Genomic DNA, 23,164 nt, shown 5'->3' on the forward strand with positions numbered 1-23,164 from the left:
TCAGAGAAGTACAAGTAGTTGTCTTATAAACAGATTGTCCCACCGCAGCTGTGTATGTATGCAGGTCATCCAATGTGATCAAAGACCTTTTGGTTGCTTCTCCTATTAGTTCTTTCCTTGTTTGGGCCAAATGTTCAGAGTGACGGCCAGGTCTTGGTATGTTTGTCGTGGTTTTATGCCTTCCTCATGTTGATATTATTGCTCGCACACTGATTTGGGAGGTGTGTAAATGTTGTAAAAGATTCTTGTCTCCAACTCCTGCTCTAAACCTTTTCACAACTTAATCCCAAACCTGCATGGTGTTTATCTTTGGTCTTCATAACGCCGTCTGTTCTGGTGCATTCAAACGGAGACCTAATGACACACATGTGCACTTTGTCATTTTTAGTCATTTAGGTTGGCATTCGATCATTCATTCTAATGCTAGGCACTGTAGATAATGAAGAGTTCTGTCACAAGAAAAGGATTATCTGGCCGGGTAAAAATGGCAACCCGACATCAGAAAGCTTTTTCAAGCTTTCAGATTCTAGATCAACAAAGTGCATGGTTGAACTACAACGTTCTTTCTTCCCTTTGCTCAACGTGACTGAGTAGAGCCGACGAGCTGGAGTGATGTACATCACACCAACGTGTTAGTTTTATGAGGGTCAAGTTGGAAGGAGCCAACCTGGGTGGATGTGCCAAAAGGGGCCAAAATGGATGTGGGTTTGAATGTCGTGTGAAAGAAGAACTTTCGAGTGAAAACGTTCTACAGAGCACCACCATCCCTGCAGGCATGTTATGAATAAACAAATGAACATAATGAAGTGTTAATTAAATCAGGGGCAGATTTTAAACAAGCTGATGTTTACTTAGGTTTATGTCTTAGACGCGTTAGGATAAGCTCTTCCTTTTTCATCTTTATGGGGTTTGTTCTGCCCCAAACAGGTCTAATAAAAGAAAATGAAGCATAAGGGCTCTTTGAACTGAGTTGGGCATTGTTAACACATACTGAAAAGAGAAACTTTTTAACTTAATACTTTTTTAAGAACACCTCAAACGACGTACCCTTCCTTTAATGATAATGAACTTTAAAAAAAACATTGGAGCAACACATAAGTAGAGCAATAGAGTGATAATATTCGAAACTTAAGGTCCAAGGATCCCTAAAAAGATCAATAACACAAGAAAAGTATACTTTGGAGTGAGAATGAAGAATGTATTAAATTTATTTTATTTTATTCATTCTGATCTATTAAATAGAATAATTTCATATAAATGTATTTATTAGTTATGCAACACTGTTACTGTAGTTTTAGTTCCATATGTTCTATATATAAATATGTATGAGAAATATCACAAAATACTTTTTTGGGGTGGGTGCATCCCATTTATAGTGTGGAAAATAGGGTACACGCTATCCCCTTAAGGTGGGCCCAATTCAGCCCTTGGGCCACACTTTGCTCATGAAAGTAATTTGAAACTTCAGCATAAAATCTTGCAAAGTTCTAAAAAGGAAGTATGCTTTGAAATCTGTCCCATACTTGAAGGTGCCGTCCGTATCTCGGTGCTGGAACGGTGACGTCACTTCCCACGAACTCCAGTGCATTCCCATCTGGAGTGGGAGGAGGAACCGTGCTTTAGGGATGAGAATTCCGGCTTTTCTTGGGAGAACAGGCTCTTTGGGTTCGGCTCTCCCTTTCAAGAGCCGACTCTTTCAGCTCCCAAACGGCTCTTCAGATTGTTTTGTATTTTTAATGGTATATTACCAATAGGTATGCAAGATTATGCACCGAATTAATTAATTTTGAAAACATTTTGCTACTATGCTATAATAGCATTGATTGTTTCAATATACTGTGAACTTTTACCTTATTTAAAATGTCAAGTTGTTCATACTATGCAAAAGACAGATGATGCCACTCGTATTGACCACTAATGAGCGCCTTCGAGAGAGAAAGAGAGAGGCGTGGAAAGAGAACGGCGGAAAAGGACATCAAGAGAAAGGAAAAGAGAAAGAGAGCGAAATTAAGAGTGAGCGAGAAAGAGGGGAAACAGAGAAAGAGACAAAGAAAATGAAAGACAGAATGTGATAGAGAGAGGGAGAGACACAGAAAAAGAGAATGAATAAGAGAAAGAGTGTGTCTGAAAAAAAGAGAATAAGAAGACAAAAGAAAAAGAAGAAAAATAGTGATCGAGAGAGATAGAGGGAGACTGAACTAAAGAGAGACAAGGGATGAAAGAAAGAAAAGTACTAGGGAAATAAAAAGACAACGAAAGGGACAGAAAAATAAGAGGATGAAAGCGAAAATATAGAGAAAGACAAATGGGAAAAAGAAAGTTTAAAAATGAGGTGAATCCTTAGAGAACACAGGCCGTAACGTTCACGAACGACACATCAGCAGTGGCTTGTTTGCTATGAACGGGCGCAACTATTTGGAACTTTTCTAGGAATAGGCGAACAGAAGCTAGCGATGCGTGCGACGACTTTGGCTTCATTTTCTTTCTGAGGGTTGACGACTTTGCGCATATAACGCAACTTGGGAGCTGTAAGCATGCGGCGCGAATCCCACAAACTCGCTCGGTTGGGGTTACAACTCATTGAGGACGTCCTCTGAAGCCAGTTTTGGGAGGAAGACAGACATGTGTGCTCGGGATGGGACTCTGTCTCGGAACCGAAGTCACAGAGGAGGAGAAGAAGGCGAAGATACTCAGTGCAAAAATAGACCGAGATCTGTACGAGGTTGCCAAAAAGGAAATGAACGTGGTGAAAATTCTCTTACTAGGTGAGATACGCAAATTCTTCAACTTCTCCCTATACATTTTAGAAGCTCAAATATTCGTTAAGGTTTGTATAAAAATAATAATATGTTCGTTGTAATCAACACTTTCCTACCTTTTCAACCGCTTGTCGTTGAGTAGACCTCATACGTGTTAATCAGCTGCTCTTAATTGGCCAATTAAACGCATTGATGAAAAAAAACTGTAATGCCTGCTCTGCTATTAAATGTTTCCCAAAGTTTGTCAAAAAAGGACATATTTTACGTCAAGATAAAGTTTCACTTCTTACCAACAAACACAACCTTTGCGAAAAAGAACTAACGTCAAATACCTTCTCTCATATGATAAAATCATACCTGTCAACCTTCACGGCTACATGCTCTTACAAACTCGTATTTTCCCTTAGAAAATACAAAAAAATCTTACACCATATTTTTTTTTCAAACGTGTTTATTTAGTTTAACATGTTATATTGTACATGTGTTTTGTTATATCATCTTAATAAAAAAAATCAAGAACAATTGTAATCAGCGTGACTAAAATATCCATTAATAACACTTTAAATTTAAATTTGTAAATAAAGATATTTTTTGAGGAAAAAATTAGTTGGCATTTCTATTTTGTAAACCAAACTACAATATCAACCATTGATGTGTAGTGCCTAATTTCGACTCACCTACAAAATCCTCCCCCCCTTGCGTGAACGTCTATTCTGCTGTGCTTCCGACAATAGCTTTATTGTTCTAATAAGCTAATAATATAGAATACGATTGCTATTGTCGTAAGCGCAGCAGATTGCGCGTTCACGCGAGGGGGGGATGATTTTGCAGGGGAGTCGAAATTAGGCACTACAGTGGCAGACGCATGCGTACAGTAGCATCAAACGCTCGCTTTGTTTGCAACGAAGAAAAACATACCGCGGCGAACCCGTTTGACTTGATTGATTTGCCGATCAGTGATAGTCGGTGTATACCGGATGGTACCCATAATTGACAAATTTGCGTTTTTCCTTACAGATTTTCTTGTATGTCGTACACGTCTTAAAATGTATAATAAATGTACTTTGTACGGCAAAAACGTACAGGTTGACAGGTATGTAAAATAGGGCACGTGTGTCAAACTTGTGACCTGCAGGCTAAGTGTGGCCCGGGAGAGCTTGAAATGTCTGAGTGTACAAATAAATGGAACGAAGGACTGCTTTGACTAAAAACTAAATTTCCCACAATGCACGTCTACTACGATACCCCCAAATTAGAGGCAAGATCTGGCCTGTATAAAATCCATCTCCACTCCATCTGGGCCCGCAGGTTTTAAAGCCAAAACCAGCCTAAGACATTCCAATTAACTTGATTGAGGGACCGAGCCTGACTGGAACCCAGAATTTCAAATTTAATTTGTGAGGACACTCGAGGAGGTGGGGTCGACTATCCCTTCCCTCCAGGTGGCCTTCGAGCCTGCCGTCGAGCACAGCGATGCAGACTGTCCATCGTTCGGATCCTCCGCCTCGCAACACTTGAAGCCAAGACTGTTTAAACATTTACATATTTTATATTCCTTTGTCGGCTGAGGTTACATGAATCGAAATGTTTCGGCTCAACTCAACCGGCTCTCAAACGGCTCGCTTACTTTGATGCATCATATTACGAATTATTATGTTGTATAACGAAGTTAAGAAAAAAATGGAAGTATAAAAGGAGAAAATGAAAAAAAAAACAGGTTTGTGGTTATCCAACAATAACTTAATGCAGAAAATGAATTAATAATTTGTATAAGAACATTTATTATTCTACTTAATTATATTTGCATGTATTTTTCCTTCTATGGTGAACGTCCAAGCTACTTAATTTTTGAACCTTTTTTATAATAAACCTCATTCATGTCGAGCAACTCAGTATCTTATAACAAAATGTTAATTAACAATATATAATATAACAAAACACATGTCAAGTCAGGTCAAAGTCAAATACAACATTCTGTAAGGGCATTGAGCCGTGGAGGTTGACAGGTATGCATTATTCATATGTGATCACAATTTTTTTTCAATGCATCTATAATCTTTGATTCAATTGGTCAATCCGAGGCATGATTATTGCTAGTTGAAAACTTAATTGTTAATTGATTCAGAGTTATTTTACATGAAAGGTTAGTTGAATAATTTTTACACACCATTTAATTACATTTAGTCCTCGTCACCTTCTTCCTTTCCTGAATGTAATTCTGGAACATGCGTTTTCATTGCAGTAGCGGCCTTATTTTCTCCGGTGGTCAAGTGGTAACTAGTAATCAATTTAGATTACCAACTTTTATCAAACGTTTTTATTATTTATTGTGGCAAAAAAAATCACAAGGGTCTGGGTGCGTCTACTAAATACCATTTTTTTTTTTTTTTTTTAAGATCGCAAATGAATACCCCCTTCATTTGGTTTTATCACAATGAGATATCACTTTGAGACCAATGCCCCAAGCATTGTACAAATACTTCATTGAAAAAGACATGCTTGTAAAAATGCAATGCAATTGGTAAATGGTAAATGGTCTGCATTTATATAGCGCTTCTCAGGTCAATGAAGACTTCCCAAAGCGCTTTAAATGTGCTTCACACTTACCCATACACACACACACTCACACACCAATAGCGGCCATCCAGCCATGCAAGGTGCCGACCTGCTTATTGGGGGCATTAGGGATTCAGCGTTGGGCACAAACACTTCCCCAAAATCACAACATTTTAGTAGACTTCAATAGCCACATTTGTTTGACAAATTTATGTTTCATCATTAAAAAGCGCAAGCCATTTTAAATCCAAGACTTGCTCAAGAATTTTTGGAAAAAAAAAACCTTACTAATCTGAACTAAATTCTTAGCCAAATACAATATAATGACGGCAATAGTGCATTTAACATGAGCTGAAAAGCAGCCTCGCATATGTTATTCCTTGCCATTTGTCTGCAACTGAACAAAAAGGTTTAATATAACCAGTAAAAATCTGTCTCGTTACAAAGACAATCCATGTTTGATCAAGAACCATTTACTGTTCAAAAGGCCCGTGTATGTCATCAAAGAAAACAACCTACTGGCATTTTCCCCTTATCACCATGGATGCAGACACGCACACAAGCCTCTATCTCTTTGCACTGACTCACTCATCCACTCCTAGTTAGTTAAGAATAAAAACATGTCGAAAGTCTCAAAGACAGTTGGATCAGATAAAATGTCTGCAACAATCCAAATAAAAGCTGATTGATTGGCTCAATTGCAGTAGACTATTAAAAAAAGTATGACAACTGCGAATACAAGGAGGAAAGCGATGTAGGACCATTTAAAACCCCCCCCAAATCCCCGGCCAATGATGGAAAAGCAGCTGCCCTCCTTGAGGAAATTTCTAAGACTGTTCTTTCCCTTTTCGCAATCAAGTAAAGAAAACTGTCGAGGAGGCAGAGAGCCTAGTGGTGGAAGAGGTGTTCTTGTTTTGGGAGAGGGCCAATTATCTCCACAAAGGCCGATGAGCCAGAACTGTTGCTTTTCTCATTGCGTTGTCATGCATATTTTTCACTTGAATACTTGGCTTGGGCCAAATAACTGAATTGGAGCAACATTATTGATAAACAAAATATGTAACTAAAATCTAGTTTACCACACAATTGTGACACGCATGTTGTTTCTTTTTGTTTTAATATGAGAATCTTTTGAACTCAAATTCCAATTGGACTTAAAAAAAACTTTTAAAGCATAGCTCTGATTGCTTATATTTCCAGGGTAAAGTGACGCCTCTTCAATACGTCTGATCCATCTGAAATTTCACAAGATGTGTTTTCCAATGGTTATATACATTCTTTTTGGTCCAAAAAGCGGAAATCTGATAACAATCCGACTATGCACTGATAGCAAACATACCAATTTTGAAGGTCTGTAGAAAACACGACTGATGCAATATATCGTGTGAAATATTCATCATTCGTTCATTAATTTATTTCCCAACTGCTTGATCTCCCGAGGGTCACGTGGGGAAGGGAAAACCAGCCAGTTCCAAGGGACAGCTAGACAGACAATCCATACACACACATAACTAAGGGACCGTTTTGACTCAGGACTCAATCTGTAATTAGGTTTTTAGAATGGAGGAAACTGAGAGAAAAAAAAACCCAAAGAGAACCTGCAAATTCCACACATGGAGGCCCGTAGTTGGAATTGAACCAAGAACCTTTGAATTGCAAGGCAAACATGCTTATGAACCTTTATTGTACAGTTTGTTTTTGCATTGAATTTATGCAGATTGCCGTGCAACTCTGATGCTTTTGTCTTGCTTTTTTGTCTCGTTTGAAAAAAAGAGGAAAATTTGAAATTAATAAAATCATAGAGTGAACTTGTCACATTTGTGATACTGGGCTTGTAGAAATATCAACTATGAGTTTCCAAGAATAGAATAGTCTCTGTCATTGATAACAATGTTGTGAACACAAGATTAGACATGACTGTGGAGGATAAACAATATAAACTCGTAACAAAGACTGAAAGAGAAACCAGATACTAGAAAATATTTACATGGTAATGCATGGAGGCTGACCTAAATCGTAAGTACTGCAGTGAGACCTCGGTTATCGCGGTTAATGGGGACCAAAACCACCCGCGATAGGTGAAAATCCGCGAAGTAGCGGCGCACCTTCCAAAAAAATATATATATTATTATTATTTTATTATTATTTTTTAGACCCAGCTAATGGGGAACAAAACCACCAGCAAAAAGTGAAAATCTGCAAAGTAGCGACGACCCTTCAAAGGGGGAAAAAAATAAAATAAAAAAATAAAGTTTTTTTTTTTAAATTATTATTTTTTTAGACCCGGTTAATGGGGACCAAAACCACCCGCTAAAAGTGAAAATCTGCGAAGTACCGACGCCCCTTCAAAAAAAAAAAAAAAAAACAACAAAAAAAAAAAAACCTCATCTCATTATCTGCACCGCTCATCCTTTTTAGGGTCGCGGGGGGGATGGAGCCCATCCCAGCCATCTCCGGGCAGTGGGCAGGGGACACCCTGAATTGGTTGCCAGCCAATTGCAACTTCAAATCACATTAGTTCTCGCAGCTAGCTGCGTTCTTCATTGATGCACGAGCTGAGTGATCCACCGCTAAGAGTCGTACAGCTGGGCGATTTTACGTCCGCCCGGGACAATCGGAGACAAATTCATGACAGGGTTTATACTTGCGCCGCACCGTGGGTGCCGTTCAGTCGCTCCCGCGAGCGAGCCCCTAACCCGCGGCGCGGGTACTTTCGGGCGCGATACGCACGACACCGCGACAAGCCGAGCGGGTCGCGCGCTACACGGCCCTCGATGGCTCCGGCCAACGGACGGGCGGCCACGGGGGAAAGGGGTAGTTGGGGGAACCTGTGGGGTTAGAGGGGGGGCAGTGAAGCGGAAGCCGCACCTAAACCGCGCGCCGGGAAACGAGAACGGCGCGCCGTGCTAGGGTCGTCGGCCGAGGGGGATTCCCCAGTTACGGGGGTCCCGCGCACGTCCGCCGCCTTTCGCTCCCCGCGCGCGGACAGCCGTCTGTCGTCGCGCCATGCTACTGGGGTCGTCGGACGAGCGGGCTCCCCCCAGTTACGGGGGTAGCCCGATCACGCCCGCCGCCTTTTCTCGCGTCGCGCCGTGTGACGCCGCGTCCGCCGAACTCGCTCTGTCGCGCGACCCGGGAGTGACCCCCGCCGCGCCACCCGTCCCGTCCCATCCCATCCAGCCGGCCGCCTTATCCCGCCCAATCCCTTCAATAAGGCCCTGCTGATATTACAAAAATCGTTATCAGGATATAAGATTTTTTATCAGTAGATATCTATAATTTTCGCACCTTGTTTTTCATTCACATTTTCAGTCTCAATTTTTGCCCGAGTGAAAGTTGACAAAACCAGATGCTGCTTTAACCAAACTTCAACGTCAGAACCGAGGTTAGAAGTGATAAACGACAACACAGCATTTCACAAATATGAGGAACATTTGACCAGATTAAAAGTTAACAAAATTAGGTCATAAAAACGCAGAACTTTGCACATAACCTGAGGCAGACTTTCAATCCCCCAAAGTTAAATTACCATAAATATCAAACGACAAACATCTATTATCTTTTATTTGCAATAAGTCTTAAAGCGCCTTAGAATGTTAAAAAAAAATAATGGCATGTTGTTGTGAAAATCTGTAATGAGCTTTTTTTTTTTTGCTGTTTTGGCTCAACACCCGATGGCCCGTTGCTTCCCTTTCTCTCTGTGTGGGCGTGGTATCGCCATCCCTGCGAAATGATTGGCTGTTACCTTTCAACTTCTTCCTCTCTTGAATATTTGTCCGGAAGTTGCGTTTTCATTGCATTAACACCCCCATTTTCTCTGTTGTTCTGGTGGTGTAATTACAGTTCAAATAAATCAATTCTTATCCAGCGTGGCAAAAATTGTATCGCAGAAATTATCGTTATCAGTCTATCCCAAAGGCCTTACCTTGAATCCCCTTTTTTTACTCTGGATTATATTTTATTGCCTACATGTAGACCTTTTTGGGAAACAAAAATAAAGCGTTAAAATGCTTTTATCTTCCTTTAGCATGCAGAGAAGTCCAAGTTTCGTGGACGATAAAGAGCATCTTCCTCTGCCTTTGGTGCTTTTGTTGGTCCAGTGTTTTATTGACATGATGGCTTTTGGAGAAACTGGAAATTGAAAATAAATTTGCGCGTACCTAATGTAAGTTGGTCAAGTTGTTTTACGTACGCAATGCTATTGACGCACATGAAAACACAGGCATAAAAGGAGCGGGGCGACTGTTTAGCCAATCAGAATACAGAACACATTGCAACATGCGTAAAGTATACCGCAATACAGCAAGGGATTGTTGTATGTTTTTGTTTAGGGTGGTGATGGCCCTGGGCAAAAAACTGTCTATGATACTGGTAGTCCTTATTTTAAGCGACCTGTAGCGCTTAGCAAAGAGCAACAGGTCAAAGCTGTGTTGGCACCTGTGAGTAGTCCTTGATGATATTGTTAGCTTTGTTGTAATATCACAAATCAGCAACATCCACCAGACTGGGCATCGAGCAGCCAATGATTTTTTTTTTTGGGCTGTTTTGACCAGAACACAAGTAATTTGTACTCGTGACTTGTGGTACTCTACAGGTGCAGCGGAAAGTGGTAAAAGCACTTTAGTCAAACAAATGAAGATCATCCATAGCAATGGATTCACCAAGCAAGAACTCAACAGCTTCAAGGTAAGCAACACATATTCTAACACACACAAATCAAACAAAAAAAGACATTTGTATTATTCCCTTTGTGTGTCCTTTTTAAACCTCGTTCAAACAATATTGTAAAAAGACAGTGTGTGTTTGAACACTAGATGTATTACTTAGGTTTATGTCTTAGACGCGTTAGAATAAGCTCTTCCTTTTTCATCTTTATGGGGTTTGTTCCGCCCCAAACAGGTCTGATAAAAGAAAATAAAATAAAGCATAAGGGCTCTTTGAACTCAGTTGGGTTACCGTGTTCTGCAGGGGTCTTCAACCTTTTTCAAGCTGAGAGCTATGTTTATTTACCAAATGGTGCAAAGGGCATCCAGTTCGATTATGTCATTACTATGTCGTCATTATGTTATTACCAGGTTATTCATTGGAAGTAGGATGAAATAGACTAAATCAAACACTAAAAAAAAATGCCGACTCAGCACTGGTAATCTAGTTTTAGAACAGGTTGGTAGGCACCTGAGCTGTCCTTAGGGGGCACCCTTGGGCCTGTGGGCAGCACGTTGGGAGACCCCTAGTGTGGTGCAACCGAAAAAGAGTGCTACAAAACTCTTGGAGGAGTATAAACTAAACAGAATTAAATTGATCAAACCGCACCATTTTCTTCCCATGCCTCTGACTAGCCTTTTTAAAGTGAACGAAGGGCAGCAAGATGACGGACAACCTCGAATGCTACCTTTATGGGAGGCCAATGTTGTTTCAAATAAATACTAGTTTCTTGACCCAAGGTTATATAAAAATGCACGTTTACACGATAGTTCATGTGTTTTTACTTATTATTTAAAACAATAGTTTTTTTCAAAATGTTTGTTTACCACTAGGATGCTCTAAATTATACACACTGTCCCTTTAAACAGTCATGACAATGGAGAATATAAGTTGGGCAATCTGAGACATTTAGAAAAAGATGAAACCATTAGTTCTCCTGTTATCACTGCTTCCCAAGCCGTTTTTTTTTTACTATTTTCATCTGGAAAGTTTTACTATTTCTGCTCTGGGATTAGGCGGCGGGACTGAATCCTGGGAACAAATGCATTTTATTTTCTAGCATCTCTTATCTTTGGCTGCCCTTTGCCCAACCCTTGCAGTATGTAATCCTTCTTTCCCACTAGTCATTTCCCGTCTACATTTCTTTGTGTCTTTCCTCAGTGCCAAAGACTATGCTTAATGTAAGCAAATCCTACCCAAATCAGATTTGTTTTTCTCATGTTTTATCTGCATCTGATTATTATTATTTTTCCAAAACCAACTTGGATGTCTTGCATATCATCACACTAATAACAATATGTTTGTTGACCGACTTGGGCTTTTGTACAGACTGCAACTTTTTTATGAGAAGCTGATGTAGTCAACATTTCATTTTGGCCAAAAAGTGACTTGGGCTTTTATTTTATCAATGTGACGATTGGCGGACCATTATAGGATAGATGTTATTGCTTTTGCAATACAGCCACAATTGGCAGCTCACTTCTTTCCCCCAGATGTCATCAAATGTCCAACAGGCTTTTTACAAAGCGCCGCTATTTACTTAACTTAAAAAAACACCGTTTTATTTCCTGTCCTTTATCAAGTGGAAAAAAGGATTAGTGCATACTGTATGTGTCCAGCCATTGTTCATGTAGTTACTTAGATAAATCAATTCACCCTTTCATGAGACATTGTATTATTATTATTATTTTTTTTCATATTCTGCATGTGATATGAAGATAGAAATAAAAAGTATGACCATACTGTCAGGAGCAAAAAGTTTAATTTAAAAAATAACTCAAAATTTGGGTGCGCATTATAAACAATGGCTGAGTTTTTTTTCCTTGCCCGCATGTTTGTTGAAGATCAGGGGATGGTGTAATTGTAACCTGTGCAGTCCTTTACAACATTTTGTGTTTAAGGGTTATACAAATAAATGTGACTCGACTTGTTCGAGGTGACACATGTTAGAGAGCGTGTAAGGCCCCCCACTTGTGCAACGGTATGCCCCAGCGGCAGTGTTTTGTGTGTGATGGCATGTCGCACTCACGGTACTTCACTAAGGACTACTTAAGCATACGTTATGCTTGTCTGCCTCATTATCATTATTATAGCTTATACACGTACAAACAACACACTTGAATGTATTTGTATATATGTATATATGTTATTTGTGCAATTATTTATCATTCGAAGATACTGCCTACCAAAATAACAAAACATTAAATGCAACCACATCTCTCGACCCACAAGACACCTACTGCCTATTTTAGTAACAATATCCAAATCACTCGCGTGGACTGTCTATAATGGCTCATACACAGAGGCGAGGTGTGTGTATATAATCAAATCATATTCAATAATAAAATGCATCAACAGCAGACTTTGTCAGATGATCGTTCCTAGTACCTGCTGTGACGTATGGTATTTAATTATTTACAAAATTCTTTAAAGCCCCATCAAAAATTAGGCATGCATGACATATGCACTGGAATAAATGCAGTAATCAAGGCTACATGATGATTTATGCTTTTTTTTTATTAAATGGCGCAGGCGATTAATATTTGAACATTTTTCAACAGGCTGTGTGCCACCAGATTTTTGAATGAAAAAGGTGTGCCTTAGCTCAAAAAAGCTTGAGAAACCCTGATTCAGTCAACATGTCAAAGCTTGCCCTAATGCAACAAAAACCTGTTTATTGTTGGTGCTGTTAGGTGAAGGTCACTCTTTAGAAACTTCCATTTTCTCTTTTGTCTCTCGTGATTTCTAACACAGCCCAATACGCTTGCTGTTTGGTGTACATGTTATTTGCTGATTCGCTGGCATCACAGAAGTTGAACCCCAGTCAGTTGGACACACCCGAGATGCTAGCTCCCTCCAATTTGTCAATAATCTCACATATGTGCCCATGAGTCACATTCGGGCACTGATAACTTAATGAGACACTGTAATATTTGCCCGATTGATGTCGCTGTATTGTGTAGTGCTGTGGTGTCAAATTAATTTTAGCTCAGTGCCACATGGTACTAAAAAAGTAACTCACGGCTTCCAGAGTAGTAGATGAAAAAGAAAGAAAGAAAGAGATGGAGTGAGAAAAAGAAATGGAGAGGGAAAAAGAGAGAAAGGAAGGTAGAAAGAGAGGGGCAGCAAGAGAGAAGAGAAATGGAGAAAATAAGGAAAAGAGGAAAAAGAAAGAACAAAAGGGACAGAGAAAAAGAAAGAGAGAAAAGAGACAGGAAAAGGAAGAGAGACAGATAAAGAAAAAGATTAAACAGAGAGATAGTAATAGAGAAAACAAGGGAGAGCAAGAAAAAGAAATAAAGACTAGAAAGCAAGTGATAAAAGAACAGCTACAGTCAAATTTATCAAATAAAAAAAAAACAGCCGAATAAAACAACTTCAAGGCCTAATATTTTCTTCAATACTCAATTAAATACATCTTCAATTGAATCCAAAACTACAGTGGCTTTAGTCATTTCAACCAGACTCGACATGCTCTCTTCTGCTGTTCTGTCCACCAAAAAGTGAACTGCCCTTGTGCGGCCGAGATCCATTATCTCCAATGGCACGTTACTATGAGAAAGGACTGGTAGAGCACACTTTTGTCGGTAGGCGTGCCGTTATGGCCTGCCGAAAATGATACTCATGGTTTTGGCTGTGATCCATTATCCAGGGTTAGTACGAGTGCCTGAAATCCTTGAAAATACTTGAATTTTAATGTGGTGTTTTCAAGTGTGGAAAAGTGTTTGAATTTTAGATGGAGTGCTTGTAAATGCTTGGTATTGTTGCCATCTTTCCCCCCAAAAAATAATGATAACATTGTTCTCTGGTGGCTTTGCTATTGTATTTGTTCTTCCCTTGGGATCAACTGCAGGGGGCATTAGTTTGTACGCCATTGTCCTATGAACATCATTAGCATCTACGGATGGCGCCCAGGAGGACAGCTACACCCATACAAGGCACTATGAAATATCTATTAGTGCAAGGATTAAATATAAATTATGGAAATCTGTTCTGGGTCGTGCAAAAATTAAGGTAGCCCTTACCAGTAGGTAAATGTTACCCAACACCTGTATGGGAAGAGACTAGCCTCAAAAACAAACGCATTCACCATTTACTCAAGATCTAAAAATGTCTTGATAAATGCAAAAGAGGGATTAAAAATCACAAATTTATATTGTCAGTCTGCAAAGTACATGATTCACACCAGATTTTTTTTCTTTTAATGCTACCAGCAGAGCACATGTCATAAATGGAGGGGGCTACTTTGTGGATTTTTACATATCCAGAGGGGTTCCGGTCCGTATTAACCCCAATAAAAAGATGACAGTATCTGGGATTTGCTTAGCTCAACATGTGTAATCAAACTTTACCGTATATTTTTTTATTTACCGTAGAAAAAAATAGCATTCAAACTAAATAATTCTTCCTTGATTTATTATATTTCTAACCTGTTTTTTTGCATGCATCATATAGCAGATTGCTGATAACAAATTTGCCTCTTTTAAAGATTGCTTTTATCATTTTATTGGAGAAAAAAAAGGTAAATTAAAAATATGATAATAATAAATTGTATTCAATTTGTAGCCGTTTTTGTGTGAATTGACAAAATAATTTCTAAGAATTAAAAAAGAAGTAGAAATTAATATTTTTTTTCACTGAATTGGCAGAATATTCTTATTTTAATCAACAGGTTTTTTTTTCTTTTACCAATAGTAGGTGCTCAAAAAAACATAATGTCCCTTTAAATCAGGAACAGCGGAGCAAGTGCAATGAGAGGCAATATTTCTACCGTCCACAAGCTGACGGACTACACCAGCACATGCATGTTTGTGTAAACAAGGAAAATGATGCACATGCTAACATTTGAATTAAACTCTTGTGCGTTGATGTTTCAATTGGGGAACATATTTTATTCGTTGAATAATATTCTAAGCGGCTAAGCAATTAAAATAAAAATCCACTCAAACACAGTTGTGTTAATGCATTGCTGGCAGAGCAGTGTGAGGTTAATACATTATCATGCTACATTCTTTGTTGAGTATGTCACTCATGTTACGACACAAAGCCACTGTTTATTTTGTATACTAAAGACGCTGAGCCTTACGGCGAGCTGGATAAAAACAATGCTTTAGTGTCCCGGGGTGGATTCCGAGATTACTGAGAGTTGTTTTACGGCTGCTGACACTGCTGCTCTTCCCTTTGCACTGTCGGATGCAAACACGCACGCAATGTGGGGTTCAGTTGCCTATTGTTTTTAATTTCTACTCTCCTGAAAAGGACAAAGGATTCAGATTACAGCGATCCCTCTGTTTTCGTGGGTAATGTGGACCAGAGCCACCTGCAAAAAATGGAAAATCCTCAAAGTAGTGTTGCACCTTCATTAAAGCCCTTGCCCTACTTTTGGGTCCCGACCCACCAGTTGAGAGACACTGGTCTAGGTGATATGATTGAATGATATGCAATTGTGATCAGTGATGTATTCCATCTGATTAATTGTTGTACAGATAGAGGATTATTTTGTTTATTGTACTACCCTAGCCCCTTCTTACTGTAGTTCTAATTCTATGCGCCTCATGGCCTGATGTGCCTTATGTATGGAAAGTATCACAAACGACTATTTTTTTTGAGGGGCGGTGATATACTCTAATACACTTATATGTACACTTAAATGGTAGTGCACAAGGCACGAATTCTAAGGAGACTGCAGCAATTCCCTATGTGGACACATAGCAGCAACCATCAGACTGTGATTGAATCGTAACGGAATGCGAAGCTCATTGTTAACAGGCAGGAGACAGACGGGTCAGGTGAGTGGTCTGTTTAACACGAACAAACACACACGTGCTTTTATTTTTTTTCTGAAGGAGTCTGCGCCGAAGTCAAATAAATTCCTTGTTTCTGAGCAGTAAAGCAGCACTTTGGGCTGTTTTGCAAGTTATGTCTGCTACCTCTTTTCATTTTAAGAATTATTGTAATTTAAAAAAAAACATTTTTTTAGTACATGCATTACCAGGGTTCCCGCGGATTCTTAGTCTTTAAAAAGCATTCAGTTCATTATTCTAAAAATAAGGCCTTGATTGGAATTCAAATGTATTAAATCCAATTTTCAAAAATCAAAAATGTGTACACATAAGATTTATATTTGTTTGAACTGAAATGATTTAGTTAAGTCATTTTTATGATAAAAATGTCCATTAATATAGCAGAAGATTTCTATGGAATTAGTAGTTATTTGCCAGTTCTGACTGCAAACATCTTTTTTATTTATTGTATTCCATGTGTAAAAATTTGGAGAGAGCTATGTTTTTGAGAGGGAAAATTTTCAAATGGACAAACAAGTGATTAAAAAAACAAATTAAAGTAAATATTTGTTTAAAACTGCTTTGAATCGTGTGGTGATTTTTGCTTTATTTGTTTCAACTGTCTGTTTTTTTTTTTTTGTCGACTTGGTCTTAAATTTGATTAAAAAAAAAAAGCATTGAATTCAACTTGCTTTTAGCTTTAGGAACCCTGATTACCCCGCAGATGTTAGTGTTGGAAAAGCATATTTCTTATTTTAATAAATATCTTTTAAAAAAAAACTTCTGATGTGTTTATATATAGCTGCCCTTGTACCATTATTCTCTTTTTAATATTACAAACCTGCAAAGGAGATTGCATGGGATGCTACTTTGTTATTTTTACTTTTAGACCTCACTGGTGTTTTTTATTTTCACTATTATGCACTGTTTACATATTTGTCACTATTGGCCAATGTTTCTGTTCTTTGATTCTACACCCCTTAGAGCGGATCTGCTTTTTGTAACCAAGGAAATTTAATAAAAGAAAGGGATTTTGGGTTTGAGTTTTACCTAAACTATAAACTCACCGCCTTGTCTTCTGGGACTAACGTTACTGACCTATTGTAATGGCCCTCCTTTGCTGTTGCACCTTTTTTTTTTTTTTACCATAAATAAGGTACACCTCAAAACTCGCAAAATTTCGCACCAAAGACGGTGCTGTAACCCACCTAGACACGAGCGGTGGTAAAAAATCCTTTAGAAAACAGTAGTTATAATAGATATACCAATCAGTAATGATAGAAAAAACGAGAAATTAGACAAATGCCAAGGACTGAAAGAGAAGTAGGAAAGGATGTGAAAAGTGAAAGCAAAAGTGGTGCCATAAGTGATCAGGGCGCTAGGGGGCAGTGAACCCCAAGCTGGATGGATGACTCTTGCAGAACGCTAGAAAGATTTCTGAAATCTCTGTCCTAGAGTGTGCACTTCTGGGAACAGCTTTGCAAAACCCTTAGACTCCCTGACCTCTAGAGAACCTAAATCCGATTGAGACATCGTCCGAGTGGGTAGGATGGTGACGTTCCTTTTTTAATACACTTAATATGAGCAACATATTTTGCCGATGGGGCAAGGCGCACCAGATTGTCAGGTGCACCAACAATAAAAATAGTCATTTTTTTTCATTTATTTTTCATACGTCAGGCACACCGGACTATAGGGCTCATGAAATTGAGACTACAGTAACAGCTATCATGTAACCATTGGGCTCTTTTGAGCTTTTATAAGTATAATAATTGATCATTTGATCAGCATCACTGACCTAAACAGCAAAATATTGTTCACTAGTGGATTCAATAGACTACCACTGGTATGGTTGACATACGCAAAGGCATTAGAGCTTATCTAATTATCACACTATTGTTACTTCTGGTGCCAGAAACCGACTGAAAGACTTTGTTTTATTTCTATCTTTCGCAACATTAGTGGCGCACAGGTGAAGAAGTTGAGAAACTAATCACAATGCACTATGCAAATCAGTGTTTCTAGTACTTTAGTAAAAAGTGATATTGAGATAAACTCTAAGAAATCTTTTGTATGTTATATATCTTATACAGTATGTCACCTGTGGTCCAGTGGTAAAGTGTTGGTGCCATAACTGTTCAGACCTGGGTTTGAATCCCACACTTTGATTTGGGTCAGCACTGATTATTGATTGGTCAGTCATTTCTCAATACGGTAGTATATCAAAAAGCCTTGTGTAGTGTAATGCACACATGAAATTGTTGTATGCATTTCCAATATTTGCACCATTTCAAATTTCTTGTCAATTTGAGGGTTTTAGGTGTGCCTAAGACGCTAGTTTTTGCATCATATTTTAGAGATTTGCACCACCTTGACACAAGACAATATCCTTTAAAACACACTTTGGGGTAATTTTCATTTTCAAATCTCTGGTCCTTTTAATAAGTGTACTTTGTAATTGACTATTAATGCCCCAAAATTGCAACAAAGTACCAAACAAAGTGCCTCAACGCATTACTTGTGACACTGGTGCGAAAGTAGACGAATTATTACATGGAATGTAATCATAACTACTTCCCTGTCATCTGATTTGAATTCTTGCAGGATTTTGAGTGTGAGTTATTTGACTAATTCATTTGGAATATTTGTGTTTTAAAATGCCAGCCTGCTGTCTTAGATAACCTCCTGACCTCCATGAAGTTTGTACTACATGGTATGGGCATCCTCCGCATCAACTTGGCCAACAGCAGGAACAAGGTAGACAACACTTCTACCCAGTCCTTGTACAAATATCTGATCAGCACTAGGGAGCAGCATTTCGCCACAGTTCCATCCTCTCCACTTTAATGCATCGCTTACAACAAATGTTGTAATTATGAAATGTAATCAGTTTTTAACCCCTCATTTTTGGATAATAGAGCTGCTCACACGCTTTCCACTCACTAATCACATCCTATTGGGAAAACACAATGCTCAGAATTTCCTCTAGTAATTACCTCTCGTGTGTGAACGTGCGTATATATATATTCACCTGTCACATTTAAATTAATAATAATATCCAGGGAACATCCACAATGTGTGTTTATTCATCCTAATTTGTGTCTTACTTTCCTTGCAGATACACGCCCACTCCGTGCTGTCATGCGGTCGCTCTTTTGACGAAGATCAAGTCTTTTTTCCTTTCCTGAGCCACGCGTTAGCCTGTTTATGGGCTGACCAGGGTGTGAGAGCGGCCGTGGTTCGGGGATACGAGTATGAGCTCAATGACTCTGCCCTGTAGTAAGTGCTCTCCTTGCATGCAAACACACACACAAACGCCACATGGAAAAGATGCAGGGGTCTAATTAGTTGGTCTTTACAGCCGCTACGCAGCCATATGCTGGCTGCCACTGGGTATTAAACGTACAGGGGAATGATAAACAAAAACAAAAATCACCCCCAGTAGGACAAACAGATCCCAAAAATGTCTGAAATGGTACAATGTATCCAATATTATTGGTTCCTTTCAGACCAAAGAGGACAGTAATTACCAAATAAGTTTGATCTTTTTTCACTTTGCATCTTTACTGCAATATTGCTGGCTCATTGCATCGCTTCAAATTCACACCTACTCCTACTTAGAAAGCACTTTTTATTTGAAAATACAAGCTTTGCCTATAGTTCACATTCTCCAGGGTTGTGGCTTGATGAGAACTTAAAAGGAAAGGTAACTGTCAAGAAGCTGATGTGTAATGCACAAGTGTGTCAGAGCTGGGGGAGCCGTCTGCTTGAATTCTGCACCCAGAGAGAGGTTTGCGGCTCTACAGTTATCTACACCGACAAGCCCCTGCTGAGCGCCACCAGGGGTAACACAAGTAGGTGTAAAGTAAGACCTGGGTTAACTAAATACATCTTATTACAAGTATTGCTTCCTAAAGTTAAAGTAGAATGTAAATAACGGAAAGTAATGAAGAAAAAAATAGACTTTTTTTGAAAATCGTTTTAGCTATTGTATACCACACCGTTAAGCCACTGAGCCCTTACCACCAGTCTGCTAGGGACAGGAATGGTTGTTGACAATTGCATAAAATTCCATGCAAAGACAAATGAAACCAGATCTGGTGGAGAGAGCGCTGGATTTTCTCCACAAGGGAACCAGTGACACAGACAGTGAAATTGTATTAGGTTTTATCTTATTATCAGACTATTTTTAGTCATGGTACCAGATATGCTAGAGAAATGAGAAAACAAAGGGATTAAAATAAATATACCATTTTTTTTAAAAACTTTTTCTCACCTTAAACTTAGCATTATAGTGACAAACGTTTTGAATATTTGCGGCCATACGTTAACTCATATCTTTCAGGATGACCAAATTGCTTCTTACAGCGCCTTTCTCTTCATTTTGTTCAGAATGACTGCATTACTTCCCACGGCACCTTTTATCTTATTTTTGTTCATAATAACTAAATTACCTCCTGTAATGCCTTTTTATTCATTCAGTTCAGAATCATTTGCCCAATACTTTCGCTAGGCACTGTATCTAATTGCTGCCCCAATCTTTTGCTCCGTTAGCGACTCACATTGCTATGGCAGTTATTCGCCTTATCACATCATGGCCGCAGTGCGCAAATGTTCGTGCTGCACATTGATCTTAAATGCACAAATGTATCATAATAAACTCAAGATATTATGTTCTCTTAAACATATCGCCATATGCTCTTTTTTGCCATTCTGTCACTTCTATTACCGTCATATTTTTTCCCGCCAGGTATTCCTAACAAATCCGTTCAATTTAACATGCCCAGATGTCACTCTAAGGACATGTCTATACTTGAACACAACGAGCTCAGATGCACCTCGGCGAGTTCCGTGTACGAGTATAAGGTTGTCGCAAATACATTTGAACAAGGGGACCACATCATCTCCCAATTGATTGTGATCAGGCTAAGGTCTACAGGCACCACTTCTTAGTAGCATGGACTGCAGCTTTTGTTTGATGTTAAACAGTCTAAGACAGGCATGTCAGAAGTCCGACCCGGGGGCCAGTTACAGCCTGTGATTAAATTTTTACTGGCCTGCGGCCTCTGTTATAACATTAATGTGTGGCCCGCCAGTTATGTTGACCGCAGTATAAAATACATTTTTACCCCCCCAAAATATCACCATTTCACTAGATGATGGATGTAGCCCTTTGTCCACCTTGCCCTTGGCTTTCTGTGAGAATTTTAGCCCACCCCATTTCCGACATGGCGACTGTAAATTAAAAAAAGGAATGTTGACTATAAGGGCCACCGCTTCCAGGAGAAGTGGAAAATTGAGTTGTTGTTTTTTTACTGAAATCCGAAAACAACTCCTTCTGTCTAATTTGCCAAGAGACTGTGGTTGTTTTCAAAGAATATAATATCAAGAGGTACTGTCGGACGAAACATACTGACTACATAAAGCTAACTGGAAACGAACGCTGTAAAATGGTGACGCAAATGAAAGCTGTTTTACCAGAACAGCAGCACTTTTTCACAAGACCCTGCGAGTCAAATAAAAATGTTACAAAGGCGGGCTACGAGGTCGCAACGCTGATCGCCAAGTACTACAAATCTTTCACGGAGGGTGAATTCATTAAAGAGAATGCCAGCCTGAATAGTCGGCCCTCGAACATTTTCAGCTCACCAAATCTGTCCCGCTTTATGAAAAGTTTGGACAACCCTGCTCTAAGAGGTAGAAAATAAATAAATAAAACGCTCATATGTAAATTAATATGCTAGTGAAGTTTTGATCCACGTCATTGAGAAGTCTGTGAGTGACTGGCCGTGTCCCCGCGGCAAGGAGAATTGGTGTACGTCATGTAAATAGCAACAGTTTAATCAGGTCTTTGATGACTTCCGTCAGCCGCCAAGGCAGGGATAATTGTCAAATATATCTTTTTGCGCATTCACTCAGCTTAGTAGGCTTGAGGGTATTCGTAAGGATGTGCGTCATTGAAAAACAGATTTACAAAAATGCAGCTTTTAAACGGCATATTTAAATAATTTGTGTATGATTGTATGAATCTTTCGTAGAATGTGCTCCCAAACTGCCCTATGTGGTCATAATGATCTCTAGTGTCGCTTCTTATCTGAAGTGGTGTCAAGCTGCCTACAAATAACATGCTGTTTTTCAAATAACTATGTGTTCATCCTTTTAAGATTGTCCTTCAGGCTTTCCATTCAAAGCAATTTAGATCAAAAAGCGTTCAACCTATCTTTTGACATTTGACATCTTCATTTTTCCTTAATCCATCAAAACCCCAATTATTGTGGAGTTTGGACATTGTGTCAAACAGAATAAACATTGATTAAGCTTACAAACACATTAACACAATAGTATGGCCTACATGCTCAGTCTGTATTAAATTGATGACACAAAAGAATCCAAGGTATTTGCTATTCCAACTATGTGTGGTGAAATTATAGTATTTCGACGGTTTGGTCAAGTTTTCAATAACCGCTAAAACTTTCGTTCACCAATATCGGGCACACCTAACGGCAATGTGATAGACCTGGTGTCGGGAACCTACGGCTCTTTCTATGAGTACAAATGGCTTGGAGACAAAATTGATGCTATGCAAATTTTTTTCCATGTGGTTCCAAATTTGCGTGAGCGAAGCCTGTTATAGTGCATGCAAAGCCAAATGAACACTGAGAAGGTTGACGGTACTGTCAAATAAATATGGGTTACATTTATAACTACAGTTTACAGTCGAGGTGCACCAAAAAAACCTTAGTTTGGCTGTACATCTCTAAGGAATATTTAATGGAAGCTCATTAAATAATCCATGTTCACTGTTCGGATGAAAATCCACAGAACTGTAAATACGCCAAAACACCAGCAAGCCATTGGTTCCCCACCCCTGATTCGTACTACTAAATTCCATAAGTTGATTTCCTAGAAAAAAAACAAACGGCTTTTGCAAATTCCGAAGACCACAAGGAATTTTCACAGGGCACCTGGGGTTGTTAAATGTTTGATGGTGCTTGATTATTTAGTGCTTTACAGGTCAACAAAATAGTTTTATTTTCACTTTAACAAGTTAACAGAAAATTGGTGTTATCAATTCCATCGGTTGACAGAAAATTGGGACAAAAAAAGCTTTAAACGGACGTTTGAGGGTAGTTAAAGAAAATAACGAGGATAACTTCATTCTGGTTTTCTCCTCGCGGAGAAATAAAATCTAACACGCAACCTAATTTCCTTTTGTGAGTTTTCTGAACAGTCTCGTGTTTACCGAACAGCAGGATGCGTCTTGCTGTCCAAGAAACTGATTCAGGATGACGAGTTGAGAATGTCACAGTCTGACTAGCTACTTTTAAATGGCTTCATGTTGTGCGTACGCTCGTTGACATC

General features: G+C 39.0%; 1 protein-coding gene and 1 long non-coding RNA gene across 2 annotated transcripts in view; one reads left to right on the forward strand and one right to left on the reverse strand.

The window, feature by feature from the left end:
• Nucleotides 1–249: 249 nt before the first annotated feature.
• On the reverse strand, nucleotides 250–2,937 carry LOC148361712 (uncharacterized). The gene is made up of 3 exons (XR_015851148.1): nucleotides 2,876–2,937; nucleotides 1,524–1,594; nucleotides 250–354 (listed from the first exon to the last, which is right to left on the reverse strand). It is a non-coding gene; the product is annotated as an uncharacterized LOC148361712 (long non-coding RNA).
• gnav1 (guanine nucleotide binding protein (G protein) alpha v1) overlaps nucleotides 2,093–23,164 on the forward strand; it is a 51,860-nt gene continuing 30,788 nt past the window's right edge. Inside the window, exons 1-4 of the mRNA XM_088342471.1 lie at nucleotides 2,093–2,765; nucleotides 9,910–10,001; nucleotides 18,467–18,559; nucleotides 18,921–19,081. Of these exons, the coding sequence (XP_088198597.1) occupies nucleotides 2,636–2,765; nucleotides 9,910–10,001; nucleotides 18,467–18,559; nucleotides 18,921–19,081 (476 nt within the window). The 5' untranslated portion in view covers nucleotides 2,093–2,635. The remainder of the gene's footprint in view (nucleotides 2,766–9,909; nucleotides 10,002–18,466; nucleotides 18,560–18,920; nucleotides 19,082–23,164) is intronic.

The sequence above is a fragment of the Urocampus carinirostris genome, chromosome 8, assembly GCF_059441175.1.
Source record: "Urocampus carinirostris isolate Australia breed hairy pipefish chromosome 8, RoL_Ucar_1.0, whole genome shotgun sequence".
Taxonomy (NCBI): Eukaryota; Metazoa; Chordata; class Actinopteri; order Syngnathiformes; family Syngnathidae; genus Urocampus; species Urocampus carinirostris.